This window comes from Cupressus sempervirens, chromosome 4 (assembly GCF_028749045.1).
Source record: "Cupressus sempervirens isolate cs-2001-9-10 chromosome 4, ASM2874904v1, whole genome shotgun sequence".
Lineage (NCBI taxonomy): Eukaryota > Viridiplantae > Streptophyta > Pinopsida > Cupressales > Cupressaceae > Cupressus > Cupressus sempervirens.
In genome coordinates, this window is record NC_143121.1 from 230812205 (window position 1) to 230836984 (window position 24780).

Sequence of the window (24780 nt, forward strand, 5' to 3'; positions counted from 1 at the left end):
AAATGTCTCAAATCAGCATGCATCTTCTTGACACCTGGATGTGCTGAGTAAGGTGTATGATGGGCTTCTGCCAGTATCAAGGTGCGAAGTTCATCCGAAAATGGCACATAAATCCTCCCCAAATGTCTCAAAAGACCATCTGACACTCGAACGTAGATTGCAAACTTACCTTCCAAAGATCTTCCTGAATCAATCTCTCTACACACTTCCTGATACCAGGAATCCGTAGGAAGTGCCTGAAGAATCTGACTCCTCAAATCCACACTAAGAATCATCGATGATACCACATGTCTCCTGCGACTCAAAGAATCTGCCACCACATTCTCCTTACCCTGAATGTACTTAACCTCAAAATCATACTCCATAGAAACTCCATCCATTGCCTCTGGCGAGCATTCAAATTAGGCTGAGTAAAAGTGTACATGAAGACTAGAATGATCACTATGTAGCTCAAATCTATGCCCCAACAAGAAATGTCTCCACCTTGTTAAGGCATGAACTACTCTTGCTAACTCAAGATCATGTGTAGCGTAATTTAACTCATGATCCTTGAGCTCGTGTGATTCATACGCAATCACCCATCCATTCTGCATCAATACTGCCCCAATCCCTTCAAGAGAAGCATCTGTACATACCATGAAATCACCTTTTGGATCTGGTATAGCTAGAATCAGTGCACTGGTCAAAAGTTCCTTGAGCTTTTGAAAAGCTTCCTCACATTTCTTTGTCCACATAAACTTGTTTCCTTTCCTCTGAAGAGAAGTGATAGGATGTGCTATCCTAGAGAAGTTCTAGACAAATTTGCGATAATAATCGGCTAAACCCATGAAACTACGAATCTCTGACACATTAGTTGGTTTAGACCAATCTATTATCGCCTGAATCTTTGCTGGATCCACTGAAATACCATCCCCTGAAATAATATGCCCTAAATACTAAATCTCTATTTTGAAGAATTCACACTTAGCTGCATTAGCATAAAGCTGATTGTCCCTCAAACATTGCAATACCAACCGCAGGTGTTCCTCATGCTCCTTCTGAGTCTTAGAATATATGAATATGTCATCAAGAAACATGAGTACAAACCTGTCTAGATAAGATCGGAACACACCATTCATCAAACTCCTGAAAACTGATGGAGCATTAGTCAATCCAAAAGGTACCACTGTGAACTTGTAGTTCCCATAGAGAGTTTGAAAAGCGGTCTTGTGAATATCTGCTTCCTTAATACGAAGCTGGTGGTATCCTGACTTAAGGTCAATCCTGGAGAATACTGTAGCTCCCTTGATCTGATCAAATAAGTCATCAATCCTAGTCAAAGGATACCTGTTCTTAATAGTCACCTTATTCAACTGTCAATAGTCAATACAAAGGCACAAGGAACCATCTTTCTTCACAAAGAGCACTGGAGCTCCCCATGGTGATACACTAGGTCGAATGCTCCCTTTGGCTAGAAGTTCCTCTAGCTGAAGACGTAGCTCACCCAATTCCTGAGTAGTAATGCGATAAGGAGCTTTAGAGGTAGGCTCCACTCTAGGAATCAGATCAATACTAAAGTCAATGTCCCTCTTCGGAGGCATGCCTGGAATCTCACTTGGAAATACATCTGTGTACTCCTGCAAAATCGGGTGATCCAAAGTCTTCCTCATGGGATCATCTTCATCAAGATCATTTACCATAACAGAAAATATCTCACATCCCTTACAAAAACTTTGCTTCAATTGCATAGCAAAAATCATCCGCAGAGATATAGGCCTCGGTATCCCAACTATCTGCACATCATTCCCTTGGTCATCTTGGCACATAATAATCTTCTTCCTACAATTTATACTAGCTCTATGAGATCCAAGCTAGTCCATGCCTAAAACCACATCATAGGAACCAAGGGGTATGACTCGAAGATCCACTACCGTATCGAAGCTTCCTAAACTAAGCCCACACTTATGAACTACAAAATCTGTGGAAACCTTAATGCCTGAGGCTAGTTCCACTTGCCAACCACGATCTTGCTTCACCGCATCCAGCTTACACTTAGAAACTATAAATGGTGAAATAAATGAATCTGTAGCTCCTGAATCAAACAATACTGAAAGAGATATACCTCTAATAGCACCTGTGGTCTCAACCACTGTTCCTTGATGATCTACCTGACGCTGATCAACTGCTGCAAAAACTCTATGAGCTCTACCTGCATCACCAACTATAGGCTCTGAAATTGTAGGTCTAGGTCCTAAAAACTGAGGTGCTCGCTGAGGACACTAAGCTGCATAATGTCCAATCTGACCACATGAAAAACATTCTGTATTTCTGTCAGAACCTCTTCCCATCGGTGGTACATTAGATTGCTGGCGACTATTCTAGCTCACAAAAGACTGGCTACTCTAAGCTGGCTAATTGGTCTGATTCTATTTATTGCATTGAGCATTGCGGTTGTTCTTGGTGTTAGAACCTTTACCACCACCTTGAGCTTGAGAATTTGAGCCCTTCTGTTGCTGTGTCTGTTGAGATTGTTGTTGATACTATTTCCCCTTAGAGAAAGAAAACTTCTTGTTACCACCGGAATTGTAGTTGCTTTTAGATCCTGATGCTACTGGCGCTCCTACAAAACCACCTTGACCAAGGTTGACACTTTTCTCAACAAGGATAGCTCGATGCACCGCATCCTTGAGGCTTTTTGATTCAAATACCTTAACTCCCCCAATAATACGATTATTCAAACCCCTAATAAAATGTTGTGTCAACTGAGCTAAATTTTCACTAAACCTTGAGAAAGGCATAAGCTCATAAAACTTACGCTCATACTCGGTCACTGACAAAGTGTACTGTCTGAGATTATGAAATTCATTAGCCCTTTGTTGTTTCCATTCCTTTGGTACGAATCATTCATGGAAACTCTCTAAGAATAATTCCCATGTAACACTGCTCATATCAATTCCCAACTTCTTCTCCTCTATCATCTACCAAGTGGCCCCAAAATTCTCTAGATTGGTGATCGCAAATCTTGCCTTAACATTGCTGTCGAACTCCTGCATGGAAAAAATCCTGTCGAGAGAGATAAGCCATTGTTCAACCACATAACAAAAACCTTGCCCATTAAAAGGCTTAACCTTGGATCTTGAAAGATCCTTCATTTGAGTGGACAAAATGGACCTCTGACGTTCCTTTCGAGGACTTCTAGATCTGGGTCTGTGCTCTTGTTCTGTCTGATGTACTTTAGGCTATTCTTGAACAGGAGGTAGATGTTCTAGAATAGTCTGCATCATCTGTCTCAAGCCAACCTCTTCAGACTCAAATTGGTCCTCTTTATGGCTCTCTTCCTGCTACCTACTAGAGTTCTCTTCCCTGCTCTCTACATGAGCCGATCCCTCATGGGCAGACTCATGGGCACTGACAGCTCTGCAATGACCACGACCTCTTCCATGGCCTCTACCATAGCCTCTAATAGAAGACCTAGTCCCAGATACCATCCTACAATAGTACAAGGTACTAAGTTTAGTTCTATGTTTAAGTTTAAGTAAAAGTTTCCAGTTTTGAAACTAACTTTTGAAGTATGAAAAATATCCAAGTAACAGTTTGAGTCCTATGTTTCAATTCACCTAGATCAAGTTTGGAAATTACACTTAATAGTTCATAGTCCTAGTTGTTCCAAAATACCCAGAGCTCCCAATGTAGAAACTTAGGCTCTGATATGATATTTAATGCAATGAGGAAGAGGCAAGAGAAATGGTAAGGAAGAGTGACATCTTAATACTTCTTGATTTAACATTAAAGTAATAGTTTCTATTAGACCAAGTCACAAGCAAGATGAATCAACCTTTGTATCATAGTTTGAACCTCTTGACAAATTTGAAGGGATATGGTATGTTCCAAAAATAGAAACCCTTGCTACTTGAGTTACATTTAAAGGAAATAAGCCTAAGATGATTGATATATCCAAGGGAGAGGAAGGAATGACCATGCTCAAAACTATAGATAATATAAATCCTATGCTTGTAGCAACTTAGTTAACACATGAATCCATATTTAATCAAGATGAGATTAGACATATGCAGGAATTCATCAAAGAATTCCAAAGAAGATAAATTGAAATAAATTGAATTATTAACAAAATGTATGTGACAAAAAGGAAATAAATTGAATTATTAAAAAAATTTACAAAGTTTATAATAGATGTTAAAATTAATTGAGGGAAGAAATGGGTTAATTTTCAAGTCTTTGATCCACCAATCTCAAAAAAAATCTAGTCTACACATGCTCAAATTTCCAAGTGAATTGAGGTTTATTTGGAAGTCCCTAAAGATATGCTTAAAGATGTAGCAACCACTAGAGATGAATAGGTCAAAGAGGTTTGAAATACCTTTCATGTTTTCACTAATTATTTTTAAATACTTTTCATTGTTAGCTTGTTACATTATGAAGGAGTTTGAAGCTATGCTACACCTTTTCATTTTTATGAGAAAAGGTATCAAGACCACTGTTTAAGAATCTAAAGTTTTGAAGATAGAAAAAAAGATAATATATTTTTGAATACATTACAACATGTTTCTTTATAGAAAAAAACATTATGAAATGGTTTTCAATTTTATGTAATTACTTGTTTGGATATGTAACTAAACTACTCCTTTGTATGTCCTTATGAAACAAGTTAACACAATGATGCTTTCTTTACATCTATAATGGCATGTGGTTTCTTAATTTCTCATGTTATTTATTGTCCCTTTCGATTATGCTATTATTTTAATATTTTAAAGTAATACATGATCTTGATTAAATTGTATATTCTCATACTGCATTATGGTATCTATATTATTGGTTTTCTTTGGTTGGAGTTAAATTCATTTAGAGTAAGGATTGCATTTATATCTTCTCCATCCAATAGTTGACATGATTCACACTATCTCTAAAGGTTTGTTGATAAGATTACATGGGGGTTGACCCTATTGTTCCCAATTGGATTTAATGATTGACATTTTCATACTTCTTATCATTTGATATATACAGTTGTAGATAGGTGAAATTTTATCCACAAGTATTGCATAGTTTCACTTTCAATATTTTATTTACGTTCAAAGAATTCATACACTTGATTTATCCTTGAGAAAATTTCCCACTCAAGGGCATCAATTATAAAGTTCGCATGACTAATCTTTAAATTTATCTCAAGAAACATAAATATAGGCACAACTACCTAGGTTTTGCAGAGGCTAACTTGTGCAGATTGAACAATTGTGATTTAGTTTTATCATTGGCCAAGATTATTTTGAGATTCACAAAATTGAGCAGGCAAGTCTTGTAGGAATTCAATCAGCAATTTTGAGAAAAAATATAATGTATACAAAATAAGTAGACCAAATAATAACTAAGCCAAGTGCTACATTATCACTTTCTTGGGTCATATTATTTTCTTCCGTCTTTCTATCTTATTTTTATTTAGACTCCTTGGATTTAGGGAGATTTGGTTAAATTTACTTTATATGAATGCTAGGAAATTTTAACTCTACATGACCATCAAAGATACAAGAACCTTGCACTTGCATCTACCACCAAAAAATAATTAGGTCGGCTACTACAATATTGCTTTCTTGGGCCATGTAAATTTTTTTCCTCTTTCCATCTTCTTTTCTTTATATGACCTCTCGGATGTTGTGATTCTATTGACCTAAATTTTGTCTCAAAAATATAGATTTAGAAGCACCTTACAAGCCAAGGATTCTAGATGTCAAACTCTAGAGTGATGTGAAGTAGTGTTGAATAAGATTTTATAACAAAAAAGAAAAGAAGCAATTATGGAATGAATATTCCCAAAAAATTAAAAAGGGTAGATGTCATCAAGGAAAAAGAACATTATAATTTTAGAATTCTTACATTAGATGAAGCTTCTAAGATCTTTCAATAAATATTAAAAATATTATTCATTGCAAATCGAAAGACAATTCTACATGGTGAGATTTTGTTAAATTAAAATTAGATAAAAATTTCCTTCAACCATTTGTCCTTTTAAAAAAAATTATCTTGTTAGTTTGACAGTTTTTTCTACTTTAGGACTAATTATTTTTCTAGATGAGCATATAAATTAAATTAAAATTATATGGACTTTTGCTTCAACTATTCCTCCTCATTTTTATAGTCTTGTTGGTTTAATTCTTTTTCTAATTTAGGAGTGATTTTTTTCTAGTTTAGGAGTCAAGTATTGCTAGATCATTGATATAGCTTTAATGCAATGTCATAGTGTAACGATATTTACAAAAATAAAATAAAATAATTAATAAAATTCATATTTATTATATATTTAGCGAATTTAATATCAAATCAATGTCCAATAGTATAATCGAAAGGTTGGGGCCTTGTAATGAACAAATATTTGGTAGTCTCAATTCCTTCGAAAAATTAAATTCTTTTGGTAGTCTATCATTCATAATAGCATCCTCATAATTGATAAAATTCAAAGGCATGGCTTTAAATTGGGGAATTAGTGTGCTTTATGTAGGAGGAAAATATTGGTTCCCACCTCCTAATTCATTTTTCCTATTTTGCTAAGATCAAGCACAAACTATTTAGTTAGTTGGTGATCTTTATGGTTCTAAATAGGGATGCTTATCAATTTATTCTTGGCTCAAGATTTCCCTCTAATCATCCCCTTATCAAATCAATATGGAAATCCACCCACCCCAATATTTTGTAGAACATATGGAAAGAGAGAAACAATTTAATATTTAAAGAGAAATTATCCCCTCCTAAGGTGGTATCCAAAATAATGATAGGCCAAATTAAGGAATGTTTTCTAGTCTAGAAATGCCAATTGCCTTCTCACCCCCACCCCCCAATTAATGGAAACTAAAATTTGATGTCTAAAGAAGGAGTGAAGGGATTATAGGTGGGGGAGTATCTAGGATGAACAAAAAAATTTCATTGAGGGATACTAGGAGAAATGCAGGGAAGTATTCAACAATAAAGCTAAAGCGATGGGTATTCCCTATGGTTTGGACATAGCTTGCAACACTGAAATTTAACATTTGATAATTGAGCAAGATTATTTATTAGTTACTAAGCCCATGAAAGGTTTGAATCAAATGAGTTTGCATGCCACATCCATCATTAGTGATGCACAATCATGTTTAAGTAGATTTAAAGAATTTACAATACAAGACGTATATAGGGAAGAAAATCAAGTGACCAACACCCTGGTTGGGGATGGACACAGAGTCTTTGATCACCATGTTTAGGAAAGAGAGTAGGATCTTCTAGTGGTGACTAGATTTCTCATGCAAAATGTATTGTGATGTGGAGCCTAATCAGACTCAGAGGTTTATTCAACATGACTTCCCACCAAATTATTTCTATGGGGGTTTGGGGGAAGCACCCCCAAGATAGGGTCAAGGGCCAATGCCATTGCAGGGTCTTGGGGTAGTGCCCCAGGTGCACCACCTATCACACTAAAGGGTTGGATCAAGTGGAAATGCCCTTGTGGGAGCTTTCAGGGGTAGCAGCCCCAAAGCCACAAATAACATTATATTGTAAAAGGCATTGGCTACTATTTTTCTATTGGATAACTTATTTTAGCTATAATTTTGTAAGTGGAAAAAGATTATATATAATAGCTTAGAGTTAGTGATTTCATAATGTATGGTGATATTGTAGCTACTTGCGGCAGTACTGAGCTATATGGGATTGCAGATTGTAATCACTAGATAATAATAATATTGGACTTCATGTTGGTGGATGTAGCCTAGCGATTGGGTGAACCATGTTAAATCTCTATGTCTTGTGTTCTCTTCTATGCGATCTATTATTTTTTATATTGGTTATATTTGCATGTAACTTTTATTTCTATCTATGGCTAATCCTAACAAAAGGACATCCTTTTCAAGTAATGATCAATATATCAATTAAAAAATATATGACTAACCTTGTCATTATTGTGTTGTAACTAATGATGGATTTAGCAAGCTAATTTAAATGGGATCGTGGTTTTTGGCATAAGGATGCTAACTTTGGGAGAGGATTCAATGATGATGGGTTTAATTGGGGTTTCTTATTTATTAAGTTCATTAATTGTGACTCTTAATGGGAAGGAAGGGCCCCTTATCCAATACAAGATTGGGGATGATTTTTCATAGTCCCAAAGGATAGGACATTCCAAATATCAATGGCTTGTTTTATGGGAGCACTATGAAAGGGTGATAAGATGGAAGTAATGGAATACAAATTATTCTAACCCGATATATGGTAATCCCAAGTCTTTTCAAAATATTATAGGTCTCTATTTGTGTTGTTAGGTGAGAAAGGGCTCATCTCTAGTTGCTCTAAATAGATTTTTTAAGTTTGTGGGTGGTGAGGTAATGGAGATAAAAGAGGGTGGGGGGTTAATCTAGTTGTAGATCTTGGGTAAGAAGAAAGTATAGAAAATACTAATGCTTAGATTTAGCAACCCAAAATTGAAGAGGTAGTTTAGAAAGAGAAGAAGGTGTGAAAGTATCTAAAGGAAGGTGGGCTAATTCTATTTATGAAGAGCATTGAAGGGAACAATGATCTTATGGAAGACCTAAATGTTAATGCGAGTGGTTTGGTTATGAAGGAAAAAATATAGAGGAAGTAACCAGGGGTTGCAAATGAGACAAATTTACAAAAAATATTCTGACCTAATGAAGCTCCTGTTCATTTTTTAGGGAGATTTTCTTGTGAAAAGTTACCTGTACCATGGGACATGGTCTACTATGTTATCATGAGATACATAACCATGGAAGACATAGTCAAGGTGTCTTACTATTACCATTTCCCCATCCTTAACTACTTTATGAATTAGTAATTTATCTCCTTTCCTTGTTATTACATTCAATAGAAGACTATGTGAACTATTGGTAGAAGGGAGAGGAGAGTAAAAACTATACATTCTATCATTAAACCTTAATTTTTTGCCTATAAAAATTTTGCAAAGGCCTTTATTTGCAAATCCCGAGCTCGAGCCCTTCTCCTCTCAATATCTCTAATGTTGCCCAAACTTCATCTCCGTCTACCATAACCCAAGTTGATAGTGAGCCTTTTGCTACAATGTGAAACATTAAAATGGAAAAACTTTAGGTTCTTTATGTTGAAAGTATTGGAACTACAACTAGGAAAGGCACTAAAAGGTCAAGAAAAAGATAGAGAGAAAACAAACCCTTGACCACCATTAGTAAGGAAAAACTTGATAATTATGAGTCTACTGACAATTCTAGAAAAAAAAAGTGGCCCTAGACCTAAAAGGAAAGCCACTAGGAGGAACTATGATGAATAAGAGGAGGATGAGACAGGTAGTGAAGGGAAGGATGATGAGGTGATGGAAAAGGAGCAAGATAGCCCTGTCTCTTCCCCAGTGTCTGATACTTTTAAAATTGAAGCCAATACTCTAGATTCTAGAAAAGAAAGGGTTATGGGCAAGTAGCACATGGTTACTTTACCAGTTAGAATGGTGAATTTGAGGAGCCAGACTCAAGTGGGGGTTCTGAAGGGAGGTGATGAATAGAAAGATGGGAATAGAGTAGGAAGTGATATCTAGAAGGAAGGATGCACCATGGAGACAACTAATAAATTGTAGAGTAACCTAGATATTGCTAAGTTGAAGGAGTTCATCACTAGCCTAATGAAGAAGAATAGGGACTTGGAGGATAAATTTGGTAGGGTTGCTAACTTTTCTGTATGGGTAATTCTTTTAGCAACGACTACCCTTCATCTATTGTAGGTGGCAAAGGAGGACACTACTGATGACAAGGACATGGAGACAACTTGTTTGCTATATGGTTTCCTAGTGGATGATTGGTTGTGCCTACTTCTAGAAAATCCAAGGAACAAGAGCAAGAAGAGTTAGCTACTACTTTTGTGCTTTCTTTGTTACTTTTTGCTATGATAGCTAGTTTCTCGTTAGCTCAAGAGGCTTTTTACGTTGATATTTACTAGACTTGTTTACTGCCCATTAAGGTTTATTGGGAAAGTTTTGTGTATAATAATGATAATTTTGTAATGATTACCAGTAGGAAGTATAGAAACATCTTAGTTTGAGAGTTTTGGATATTAAGGAAGGGGTTTGGTTAATTAGATAGTAATGACTTTCGCCTGATTCTCAGCTCTTCTTTTTTAAGTACTGCTCTGGATTAGCCCCCATTTTGACTGCTTTTTAATATAAAAATAAAGAACAAAACCCTCACAATATATCGTCATGTTCTATGCATGAAAACTTGAATGACTACAATGTTAAAAACAATTGTATATAACAGTAGTAGATAGGCAAGGTTAAGCAGCATATCCTTTGATTACGCAATTAGAAACCGATGAAGACTAGGAGAAGAAGCGATGATCCAAAAGTTATGAATCAGAACTAGAACAGTCTGCATGCCAATCATACCAATCACCATAAAACCAACACTTAAGTCATAGTCACCGCGTTGGAATTATCATGTGCAATAACACATCTATATCGATAGAGCTAAAATGCTGTAATAAATACACACTCGTTACAAATCCTATAATTGCATTGTGCGTAAACGATTATGTCAAATAAGCTTAATCTATGTCGTTAAAGCGAAGTCATTTATACAGTTAGTGTATTAATCGACGAGTTATTCTACAATAATGTATGGAAGAATAACTGGCTGTTAATCTATGTAAAATCCCAAGATTAACTTGTACCAGTCACTATTTGAAACGCGAGCAGCAGCTAAGAATAGCTTGCAAACTTCTATACCCACACAGTAATGTCCATGAAGAAATATACAACATCTTACTAATTTAAATGCGACATTAATGAGGTTTTTAAGCGCCAAGAGTACTTGTGTGGATGCTAAAAAGTCATATACCAAATTAGTAGGGTGGTTATACAATGTTCTCACAGAAATGTTTAAACCAAGATGCTCTAATTCACAAAAGAGGGATGGAGCCTTCAAATTATAGCCAGCGCCAAGTCACACATAAGTCCATAAAGAAACTGCCAATACGGGTGTCATTTTCCACCCAGTTATCAACGCATCTCCATTGGCCTCAAGACTATAACACTTTTCATTGGGAAATTCTTTCAGCAATAATCTTGCCTGATACCAAGCTTGATGACTGAAGCTCATCTCCCTCAATCCCTTGCGTTTAAAGAAGGATCTCCACACATCAAGTTTAACATGTCTAATTCTCCTTTCGGCCCCCTCACAAGATATCACATTCCTGATCTGGCTTCCACAGTACATTTCCTCAAAATTGACCCTCAGAGGATCATTTCTGTCCGGCATGATCACATCGAGGGCGTCAAAACAAGCGCTGCAGTGGAAAAGAACATCAACGAACCGCTTATAAAAAGATGTAGAATTGTCGTCTGCCTCAATGTCTACATTCACCATTATCTTCGGCTTTAAACTCTTTATAACATCCACAACACTATCTAGAAGACTTTCATTATACAACAGCCTATGGAAAACATCATAAGCGAACACTGCAACAGCCTCACCAAGTTTAACATTAAACATAGATTCATGAATCTCACCCATACATTTGATCTGCACCGTCCTGTAAGAAAACGGAATCTCCAAGGTCCAAGCGAGGTCGTGAAGTCTTCTCCCCGTATCTCTCAGATCATCGGCATCCATTCCAATTGCTGTGATCCTCAAAAGCTTGATCGGATAGGAAGAACGTTCTAAGGCAAGACTCTCCAAAAGCACCGACGATTGACACCCATTTCGAATCTCCAGATCAATCACATGAATTCTGCTTGATTTTCCTACGCTGTCTAAGATTGCCTGCACAGATGTTAAGTGGGCTATTTTCACATAGGGCAGAGCCCTATTATAATAAGCCAGCATGTGATTGAACTCGGTTTTATTATAACCACTGTTGAAATTATTGTCGAAATTTACGGTTGGGTTTAGAGGATTCCTCAACTCCGGACAAGCCTGGCGATGCATTCTCTCCTGCAGCGCCACAGAGAAATAAAAGGAGAGCCTCTGCATAGGGTTTCCCCACTGCGAAGACAAGTTGTGACAATGTGTCAGAAGCCTGGCCGCTCGATCATATTGTTTCCAGCTTATGAACTCTGCAGATGTGAAAAGAAGATTAGCCAATTGAAGCCCCTGCTGGTCTTCATTTGCGAGAGCTGGAAATTTAATATCCACGCCGCCGTTTGGAATATAGCTTTGTACGTACCGCGAGGCTGCGAGTTTCACTATCTCTTCACACGACATAATCTTGGTAGTCGTGGATATTTCGACGCCGTTCAAGTTAGGCTGCAGCGCGGAATCATCAATCTGCCCCGATAATATACTCAGCAAGGTTTGATCGCCCTCGTAGATAGTTGGACATTGGGTATCTTCACAACCAGACCTTGAAAATATCTCAGCCATGGCTGCCTTTCACTGTGGGATATCACAGTAACGGATGTAATCAATCATTTCCTGTAAATAAGTAAATCCAAAATATATTTGGCAATGTTTCTATGGCGGCAGGATTCGCAGAACGGCTGTGTACAAATAGTAATTTACAATGTTTTGTTAAAAACAATTGCTTTGGTGAAAACTACTAAGACAGATTCGGCTGGTTCCGCGTCGGTTAAAATAATACTTCAATACCGAGACGATTGACACTTTATAAAATGATAGAGAAATAAGTTTACTTTTAAAGGAATCTATGATTAGATTTTATTTTATTTTGGGCTGATATGCATGAAAGAAAAAGTCAGTGGCTTTTTGGCCTGTTTAGAGAAATTGTATGGTTCTTAAAGATTTTATATGGGTGAAATTTAGCTTAATGTACAATATGGATATGAAATTTGGCTTATTATACAACTTGGATATTATATGAATTAAGGTCTACATCATAATCTTTTAAAATTTTAGAAATTGAACATATTTTAATAGTACAACTAAATCTCTAATCTTGAAAAAGTCCGGAGAGAAAAAATAAATAAAAAATCCATTAATTTTACACATCGAAAAAACAGATTTTATTTTATTTTATAATATTATAACAATGTTTATGTTCATATTTTTGTATACAACAAAAAAATCTAAAGAACATATTATTATAATCATGAATATTTATAAGATAATGATATTGATTCTTGTGTGATTAGAAAATATTTTTAATATAATAATATGAACTATTTGAGATATCTATGTATGTATGTATGGGTATGTATGTGTGTCTGTGTGTATATGTATATATGTATGTGCATGTGTATGTGTATGTGTATGAGTCTGTGTACATATATACATACATACACATATTTAAAGGAGCATAGAGAAAATAAAATTCAAATCAAATATAAGCTCTAAATGCATACTCTTTAGAGGCATGATTAGTCAACTAATACTTATCAAAATAGTTTTTATCAAGGTGTCAACATAATTGCATCTAGGGGGTACAAAGACCAATGACAAAGAAATATATTTTCAAAGATAAAGAAATCAAAGAAAATAAAAAATAACCAACATAATCAAGTAGCATTTTGTGAAAAAAAAACTAATATATATTTAATAAAAAAGTTTTCAATTTAGACATAGGGTAATATAAATAGTTGTAGAGGATATCAAGAATTTTAGGATTTTTTGATGATGTGAGTTGGCATATGTTTGGGGGATACAAGAGGAAAAGGAAAATGGAGGAAACGAAGAAGATTTGTTTATTCCAATGTAATGAAATCCTTTAGACAATATTATAGGAGATAATATAATCACTTAACGAAAAAAAGATTCAAACCCTAGTGCTCCCTCAACCAATTGGCAACCAAATCACCTTACATTTACTACCAACCCTTCAAAGAGGGTTTTGGAGATGAAAATTTTATCCCTTCTTCTATCCTCATTTGAATCCTTTGCATTCATTGATTCCTTTGACCCACCTTGGGTATAGTCTTTAGGAAAAAAATAATTTTCATATATTAATTATAAATAACATGTATAAAGAAGGGCTTTAGATGCATTTTAAAAATAACATCCTTTTTGCATGATGTTGTGGCTTATGTAATTCGAGGGATCACGTGAAAAAATAGTCGAAAGTCCATCAAGGACAAATAAGTATTTATATCCTTGATCAAGATATCTCATTTGTAGATTTTAATGATTTACCATTAAAAAATAGGTTATAGCATGGAAATCCTAATTTTGTGGAGGGATATTATCTGAAATTCTTGGAGTGGTCTCTAATTTTATTTTTTATAAGCAGTCAAAATTTGGGTGACTCACCCAAAGAATATAGACTTAGTGATCTCCAAATGTTATCCCTAAAAACTTTAGTAAAAAATGTTCCAAATGGATTTTGATCCCCGACCTCCCTGTTGAACTTCTTTATAGCTATATTTTATCAAAGATTGGGAATCTTCTTGGCATATTTGAAACCCTTGAATATTATTTTGTTTCTTCGGTTGATGTGAAAGTCTTAATCAATCTAGAGTTTGGAATCTAAAATTTAAACCCACTTTATATAATAACTACTCAATACATCTATCATCTTCATTCATTTTTATATCAAGGGGTGATTATTGGGAGGATCACTCTAATATCATATATTTGTAGTTCACATAAAAATCAAGATATTTCAATACCAAGAAAAACTATTTAGATCTATCTAGTTTTTCTAATATTGTAAGGATACAATTAAACAAGAGTGGTGTTGGCTTAAAATATTTAGAGGGTAATTGTCCTCTAGTGACAGGAGTTCTTATTTCTAATCCTAGTTAAGAACTATCTCCTATTCTAGAAGAAGGGGGAATTTGGTGACTTGAGGATGTTTACAAGCTTGATGCTCCCAACATCCAGGAAAAGAATACTCTTTCAGATAGGGGTGAAAATGTTTTGGCTTAGAAAGCTAGAGTTTATCTAGGAATTCTAAACCTAATTTGCATCAAATTATTTGTGATGAAAATTTGAAGGGTACAACTCAACCTCAAAACTTTCAAAGAGAATACTACTAGACTTTTTCTGAGAATCTAATAAATAACCCCATCAAGACATTTCTATAAGAATTAGTTGATGTGGAGAAAATCAACCTATAAAAAAATAGAAGTAGAACAAACGATGGGTTTAGAAAGAAAGAAATACTCTATAAGAGATTTAATGCAAGACCTAATCAATCTATCTAATTAGGAAGATATTAAGGGTATAAGCCAAATTTATGGAAAATTGGATTCTCTATATTATGTAAAACATTCATAATAAAAGAGGGAGAAAGTCATTTCTTGAACTTAGAATGTTAAATGTTGTAGCTAAAGGCAAAATTAAGCTTACAATTATCTTTATGCATGGAAGAGGAGATTCTTGTAACGAGACAATTGAGGTAATAACATGTAATGTTTGTGACCTTAAGCTGCCTACCATGAAATAAATTTTAAAGAAATGTTTCACAAAAACTATACTTGATCCTTTTTAAATTCAAGATAATAAATTGGATTTAAATTAATTATCATTATTTAGTAGAAAATTTGGACAATCTTTCTCAATTAGATTCTACTATGGCTTTCAAACCCTACCTTATTATGGTGCTCAAATTCTAGAAAATATGGTGAAACTCTTGCTAATCCAAAGCATTCGAAGCTTCCAATAACTATTTTATTGAAATTCTAAAAGTTTTCTCTCCAAACATATACGTATAATAATGAATAAAAATTCTTCTAATATAGATCCCTAAGTTATCCTTAGAGTTTTTATCTCTAATTAGATATAAATCCCTAAAATATAATTACCCAATTTAACTAATCCTTTCATACTCCTTTAACACATTCTTTAATTAAAATATTCTTTTATTTTATATTTCCCACTCTTTTATTTTATACAAGGAATTTAAAAGGAAAATTATGTATATTAATCAATAATGATAATTAAAGTACATTATTTAGATTCAACTCTACTTAAATCAATATGAATTTATATTTATACTATAAAATTAGTTAATGTTTTATATTTTAATTATTTTAATTTAATTTTCTAAATTAGATTTTTGAATTTAATCTTTTAAGTGGGCATATATTCAAATAATTCTAATGAATTAAATATCGACTTATTTTAATATTTTCCCTTTTTAAATCAAATAACATTTAATAATATAAATATCAAATGATTAAACTAAAAATTAGCTAAGTATTGTCTTGTAATTCTCATAGTCCCACATATCATCTTAAATTTAAAAGAGATCATCATGTATGGTTTTATTGAAATATTTTTGTAAAAAGTATTTCTTGGCAGGGGACTTAAGGCCACAAATATTCCATGCTAGTACCTCCATTTCTTAGTGCAAGGATCTTCCTCTTTCATGCATAAATGATAACTATAACTTTAGTTTAGCCTTTAGCTAAAATGTGTCAGTTCCTAAGTTCAAAAAATAACATTCTCTCTCTTTTATTATGAATTTTTTCATAATGCAGAGAATGAAACCCTCCGTAAATTTGGTCTATATGACTAACATCTTTGTAATTAGCTAGATTTATTAGGTCTTTTATGAAATCTTCCACAAAGTGTTTATTTCCTTGTAAAGCCATTCATCTTTATATCACTTATTTCTATGTAGGTTGGCTTCTTCTATATCCACTAGTTCTTATAGAATGGTGTTGATGTGGTTATTGTTTAGATATTCACAAAAAATATAGTAGCCTTTTGTTTGAACGTTTTGAGGTTGAGTTGTACCCTTCAGATTTTCATTCTGAATAATTTGATTAGAATTAGGTTTAGAATTTCTAATAGCACTAGCTTTATAAGTCACAATGTTTTCATCACTATCTGAAATGGCATTATTGTCATGGATGTTGGGAGTATAAATGGTATCAACATCCTCAAGTCACAAAATTTCCCTTTCTTCTATAATAGGAGACAATTCTTGAATATGATTAGAAGTAATAACTTCCATCACTAGAGGATAACTACCTTGTAAAATGTTGAGGCCACCACCACTCTTGTTCAATTGTATCCTTACCTTCTTAGAAAAACTAGATAGATCTAAAGATTTTTTCTTGGTATTAAGAGATCTTGGTTTTTTATGTGTGTTATGGTTAGAGGATATTATAGTGATCTTCCCAATAATCACCTCTTGATATAAACTAGATGAAGATGATAGATATATTGATTAGTTATTAGAAAAAGAAGAATTAAATTATAGATTCTAGAGTCTAGATTGACTAAGAGTTTGAAATCTGCTAAAGAACCATAATAATCATTAAGGCCTTTAGAGTTGCCAAGAAGATTCCAAATCTTTGATAAAATGTAGCTATAAAGAAGTTCAATAGGGACTTCAAGGATCCAAATCCATTTTACAACATTTTTTTATCAAAGTGTGTAGGCTTAACATTTGGAGACCACTGTGTCTTTATATTCTAGGCCAATCACCCAAATGTTAAATTCTTCGAATATCAAAAACATTTGGAGACCACTCCCAGAATTTCTAATGATATCCCTTAACAATAATAGGGGTTACCATGCAATAACCTATTTTTTAATAGTAAATCACTATGATCTACAAATAAGAAATCCTAATCAAGGCTAGAAACACTTATTTGTCCTTGAAAGACTCCAACCATTTCTTCATGCAATCCGTCAAAATTTATGAGCCACACCATCATGCAAAAAAGGCCATAATTTTTAAAAATGCATCTCAACCCCTTCCATACACATATTATTTAGAGTTAATATATGAAAATAATTTTTTTTCCTAAAGAAGGGTCCCAAGGTGAGTAAAAGGATTCAATGGAGGATAGACTTGAAGGGATACATAAATTATTTCCCAAAACCCTTTTTCAAGGATTGAGTGGAAATTTTAGGTGATTTGGGCATCACCTAATTATGGGAGCACTAGGGTTTGAATCATTTTTCCTAAAGTGATTTAATTATCTCATATAATAACATATGAAGGTTTTCCATACATGGGAATAAAAAAATCTTACTATTTTCCTCCACTTTCCTTTTCCTCTTGTATCCCCCAAACATATGCCAACCCACATCATCAAAAAAAATCTTTTGAATTATCTTCTCCATATCCTAATAGGGTTCAAAGGTCTTACCATAAAATCTTTAATTATTTTCCAATGCCAACTTAGGGGGGTTAATCCACTAGTAAGGGTCACTTGAGGGGGGATAAAAACCAAAATTTCTATCATCTTTCTCTTTATTTTCTAGAGCCTTGAAGATATGTTGATAAATGGTGGGATCGTTACTTATCCTAAGCACATTATAGGACGCAATAAAATTTGAAATGTTTGCAAACTTCAAATTTCTCCATATTCCATCCTATGTGGTGTTGTTTTCGTGTATTATGCTCTCTCTCTCTCTCTCTCTCTCTCTCTCTCTCTCTCTCTCTCTCTCTCTCTCTCTCTCTCTCTCTCTCTCTCTCTCTCTCTCTCTCTCTCTGAGTGTAGTATATAATTGTTGTCATAGGATAGTCTACTTACTATCGCCCTATTAGTTTCTAAGAAGACAACTCTTTCAACCACCATGATTTCCTTTAGGCCAAACTTTCCCCAACAACTATTACTATTACCCTCTAAGTTTCTTAAAAGAAAACCCTTTTATTAATTACAGAAGATTTTTTTTCTTTGTACAGTGCTACTTGATTATGTTGGTTATTTTTTATTTTCCTCGGTTTCACTTTCTTTGAAAATAGACTTCTTTGTCATTGGCCTTTGTATTCCCTAAGTGCAATTCTATTAACACCTTGACAAAAATCATGTTGCTAAAGTTTAGTTGGCTATTATGCCTCTTAAGAATACACTATATACCGATAGATAGATAGATAGACTAATTACAGCCAACAATCTACTATCATTATCTTATAAATATTAATAATTATAATAAAATGTTCTTTAGATTATCCTATAGTATACTTAAAAAAATTAACATAATGTTTTTGTAATATAATATAATATAATCTATTTTTTCAATATACAAAATAAATGTCTTTTTCATTTGATTTTTGGGTGAGTGATTTTATTAAGATTAAATATTTTATTAGTTAAGAATTATAATGTGTTCACTTTGTGAAATTTTGAGAGAGTGTGATGTAGACAGTCCATATAATATCATATTTTATAATAATAAGGCAAACTTCATCCATATGAAATCTTCAAGAACCATTTAATTTCAATAAAGTAAATCCAATTTTACAATATTTTAAAAATAAACTTATTTCTCTATCTTTTTAGAAAGTGTCAAACCTCTCGGTATTGAAGTATTATTTTAACTGACGCGGAACGTCCGAATCTGTCTTAGCACTTTTCACCAATCATTAGTTTTTAACGAAGCTTTGTAAATTACAATTTCTATGGATTCAAAGAACAGACGTTCTCTGAATCCTGCCGCCATCTAGACAGTGTCAAATATATTTTGGATTTACTACTTGACAGGAAATCGAACCATAAAATAAAAATAAAAATAAAAATGATTGATTACATCGTTTACCGTGATTAATACACCAACCAAAATAATCCAATATTTCGCTTCAGCTCTCAGCTGAGATTGAAGCTTAGCTGAAATTTATAACGAGTTTCTATTTATCGCAGCATTTAAATTGTTTTGATCACAACAAGAGAAATATTTCTCCCTTTCCAATGCAGCGAAATTATGTCCTCGTAATGTCCGCCACTACTTCCTTTTATATAGATATAGATAAGAGAGTCAAAATACAAGAAAATTTGTCAATAGATTGGGTGGGGTTATTTAAACTGACAAAAATGACTTTAAAATTAATCTGTTGGATGTTACCTTTCCAGACAAAAATTACTTTAAAATTAATTCATGGAAAGAAACGAAAGTTAATTAGAAATGTTACAATTGATGTGTGAAGGACTTGAGACAAGCAGGGTTCAAGGAAAGGAAGAACTTCAGCTATAAATTACAGGTGTGTCTGTTCTGTTAATGGAATATGTGAGTGGACAATATTATAATCGAAAGTCCAATCTGTATGCGATAATAGTAGGCTGGAAAGGAACACCATCATTTGCATTCTCCATGGCGTTATCAAATGAATCGCTAGATAAAGAGAATTGATGCCAGAATCTGGACGTTACAACACTCTACAAAAGTTTTCAATTTCTATTTTTCTTATTATAAACCTTATAAATAGTTTTAACAATAGAGAAAATTAGATAGTTGCATGACTGTAAGCTATATTTGTGCAAGTTTAAATGATCGTTGTAGACACAAACTTGGTAAAATAAATCATATTAAATGCCAAATACATGAAAACAAGTTAGCTAAATATAGTTTATCTGATAGCAAGTGGTGTGAGAAATTAATTTATTTTAAAAACTTTATTTACATCTTAATATAAAATTTTATAATTTTCTTTTGTCAATAATCCTCTTAAGATCTCTATTATTTAGTATTATTATGTATATAATTTAGTGTAGATTTGTCTATTATTAGATGTCTATAATGATTTGTTTTCAGCTATTATATTGAAACCATTATCACAGTAGCTATTTCAATATGGATTGATGTCATGATTCCTCTATAAAATTCTAGTATAGGAATTACAACCTATGCCTAGTATATTCACCCAGTGCATGAAAGTATTCACTTAGATGATGGGAAGCCTCCTCTCATAACCATTTTGGTTATAATTGTAGGTTGCATTAATCACAAGCTTTCTGTGTGCTATTATGAGGCATAGAACCAATTTAGAAGCCTCTCTAGGGCCTTCTACAAGTTTACAGTTGGAGTCAAAGATACAAAATATTTCAACTATAAAAGTAAAGATAGGGGCTTCGGTCATAAGAAATACAAAATTTGAACATTTGATGTCAACCTGGAACCCCAATGCCTAGTGAAGTGGAGGTAGCTGAGCTAAAATGCCATCGAGCCAGTATCTTACTTTTAGACTAAATTCACAAAATGCAATGGTTATTAGAAATGAAAAAGATAAATTGACAGGTACTTCTATTTTCTTAGCATCTCTCGCTACTAGTAAAATTCTCTCTAGAAATTTTATGAATGGAAGGATTAAAAAGATTCGGAGATTAAAGATACTTTTCGATTATTCATTATGTCAAATTATACATAAAGGGCTTGGTTCAGACCATTTTATAGAGTTTTCAACCCCACGCCAGATAGACAATGAGAGTGAGAAGTGGGGCGCCCAGTGGTGAAGCACAGCCGTCTCATTTTTCTCATTTTTAATTTCTTTGTTTGGGAGAAGCGATTTCCAATTCCATTTGCGTATAAACAGAAAATAGGTTTTGCCCGAGAAAATCCAGCAAGCTCAATTTGCCATTTGTGTGATAGCGCCACACCCATTAAGTTCATTGCAACGTTTAAAGAAGGTTTTGGCCGTGCAGTGTCCTCTCCTTTTTATTAAATTTTTGTTTTGAATTATGAAGTTCAATTTTCTAAAGATTTATATTACCTTGCAAATGCCTATGCTTGATTTTTGTTTGTCAGTTAGCTTCAGCCTTTAAAAGCTTAGGTGCTAAGAAGCACTACTGAGTAGTAGACAGCTTATTTCTAGACTATCAGGTTGTTCGTTAAGTTGATCAATTATTTACCAACTTAAAAAAATGTGTAGCGAGAATTTTGGAGAAAATAGGATATCAAAATATTTAGGAACAAGATTAAAATTAAAAACAAAAACATAGAGATACAGACAATGAAACGAGAAATGAGGTATCTTATATGTCTTATATGACTTAGGATTTCTAAATAACTATTGTACATAATATTCAATTTATGATATTTTAAAGATCTTGTAAATACTACCCAGATCAATTAAACACTACACAATTCTTTTGTAACATTGTACTACATAAGAAACATGATAATCATAACAAAGAAAACTCTATAGCTCTTTAAAATCTTAATTTACTCTAATCATAGAAACATCATTGACATATCTATTGAAACTTAGTCCACTTGAAAGCTAAATTTTGTTGTTTTCGTTGAGAAGTGCGGTGAAAAGACCTAAGACTAGAATGTCAAAGGATGTTCTTTATTTAATGTACAACAAAATCATCTTTGCTAAACAAGTTCACCATTGCACTTTGGCATGCTTATGATGACATCAAATTTGATATTTGTTCAAATTAGTGAGTTTATGCCACAAAACCAAACAACTTTGTTTTCCTACTAAATAACACACAATACCCCCATCCACTATGCACATGTTCTCCATAAAAAATATATGTACTATAAACAATCATGTCTACAAGTATAAATGATCAAATTTGAAATCAAAATTCTTGATCCTTTCTCTTTTTAGTGAAGGCCCTCTTAGTAACTCAAAAATCTGATAAGTAATTTGTAAGAATTATAAGAAATGGATGCAATTAATCTATTTAAATATCTCATTAACCATGGTATAATGAGGTAATGTATGGTTAAGAGAAAAATTTGATGAATCCCTTAGTGATAGACCAACTCAATGAAAGTTGCAGTTTGATATTGTCATAAGAATTAAATGTAAATATTGTAAGTGATCAAGAGATAAGGTGATTCTATAATCTTTCTATGATTACAATAATTTTATAATACAAAAAATAATGACAAACAATGCTCTAATCATTCATAACTGGGCACTTGTAGTCAATTATTTTTAATTACAAGATTTGACACATTGAAATGATCTCTTAGAAGTAGATTCAACAAATGGTACACTATTTGTTGGACATCCTTGAATAAAACTTTTTTATCATGTCACCTTATTCTTGTATTTTTAGTTCCAAATTAAAGGAAAATAAAAATATAGGTGATGAACACTATTGTGGATTTGTAACACATAGTGTTAAAGTACCTTCCACATATCTTAGTATTCTTTTGGCTTCTATCCAATGTGGGACTTTAGGAGAACTCAAAAATATGGAAACCACACTAATTGCAATGGGTGCGTGTGTGTCATATGTACAAGACTACTCATTAATTACCTATGTAAGGTAGGATCAACATATTCACCTTCCATGTCCTTGCTTAACTTTAATCCTAGAGTAGACATAGTCTTACAATTTTCCATTCTAAAATTTCTCAACAAGTCTACAACATACTTTGTTTGATAAAGGTAAATACCATAATCCTTTTGCCATACTTGTTTACCAAGAAAGTAGTGTAGAAAACCAAGATTTGTCATCTCAAATGTATCTTGCATGTTTAAATCTATGTTATTAATTTGATCCATATTATGTCATGTAATAATAAGATCATCAACATAAAGTACATTGATTATAATGCCACCATCATAAAACTCCTTCACATACAAATTTGGATCATGAGGACTATTATGGAAGCCTTGAATTTGGAAATATTCATCAATTTTAACATACCAAGCCCTTAGAGATTTTTTTAAACCATATAAAGACTTCCTTAGTTTTCAAAACAAGTGTTCTTGTACTAGAATTTTAAATCCTTGTGGCTAGGTCATATAGATTTCTTAATTAATGTCACTATTCAAAAATATATTTTTAGCATCCATTTGGTGAAGAGGCTAGTTAAAATGCTATGCTAATGCTATAGTAATTCTGATAATACTAATCTTTGCTACTAGGGAAAAAGTTTTTATGCAATTAATTCCCTCTTTTTGTGAATATCCTTTGGTCACTAGTCTTTCCTTGTGTTTTTCAGTGATCCCATCTAACTCAAACTTAGTCTTATAAACCCACTTATTGTTAACCAGATTCTTACCCTTTGGAAACTCTACTAATTCCCAAGTTTTATTCCTCATCAAGGAGTCATGCTTATTTTTTATAGCTTGTTCACATTTATGTTTTCCATTAGACTCTTCATATGTTTGATGATCACTGGTATTTGTTATGTTTTCCATTAAAGAATAGTTAATTTGATTATTCCTTTGATAAAAATATTGATTACTCTTGGTATTTGGAGGGGGACTAGATTCATCAACTATATCAAAGGATTCCTTAGATCTTTCACCAATTTCAAAATTATTAGGAGCTTCATGATTCTCTATGGCCACTTGTGGAATAGGATAAGATTTTTCCATATCACTAAAGGCTTCATTAAAGTTGACATCCCTACTTGTAAACACATCTTCCATACTATTATCATACAACCTATATCTTTTCCTGTGGTCATCATACCCACAAAGATACACTTGATACATTTCTTATCAAAAAATAAATATCTAATCTCATTTGGTACATGAGCATAGGCTTCACATTCAAACACTATAAAATACTTAACACTGGGTTTTCTCCCACTACAAGGTTCTTGAGGAGTAATTTCTTTTTCACTTGTGGGGATCTATTAAAAACATTAGATGTGGTTTTAATTGCTTTATCCCATAGAAACAAAGGAATATTCTTAGATAGTATCATACAACCTATCATGTTTACTAAAGTCCTATTCTTCCTTTTAGAGATATCATTTTATTGAGGAGTGTATCTAATATTCATCTCTCTCTCTCTTGATCCCATGATACTCACAAAATGATTTGAACCTATTTTTACATATATTCCAGCATTATCAATTTTTGTTTGCTTGATCTTATTACCACTTTCATTTTCCACAAGAATTTTAAACATTTCAAATTTGTTAAATGCTCTGTCATTTTTCATTAAGATGTAAAACCAACTTTTTCTTGAAAACCAATCAATAAATGTCAAGATATACCTAGCTCCTCCCTTTGATGTTGGATTCATTGGATTACACAAATCACTATGGATAAGTTCTAGACATTTTTTTCTCTCTCCATGTAGACCTTTAAAAATTATCTATGTATTGTTTACCAACCATGCATCCTTCACACACACTTGTGTTTCATTTTATCTAGGTTAATCTATCAACCATATTCATCTTTGAAAACATAGCCAAACTTTGATCATTTAAATGACCATATCTTTGATGTCATAAC

At 33.2% G+C, this 24780-nt stretch overlaps 1 protein-coding gene across 1 annotated transcript; it reads right to left on the bottom strand.

Annotated features, from left to right (window-relative positions):
- Positions 1 to 10934: 10934 nt before the first annotated feature.
- Positions 10935 to 12353, bottom strand: LOC149560837 (GRAS family protein RAM1-like). The gene has a single exon (XM_089827697.1). It carries the CDS (start codon positions 12351 to 12353, stop codon positions 10935 to 10937), a length of 1419 nt encoding a protein of 472 aa, XP_089683823.1.
- Positions 12354 to 24780: the final 12427 nt, after the last annotated feature.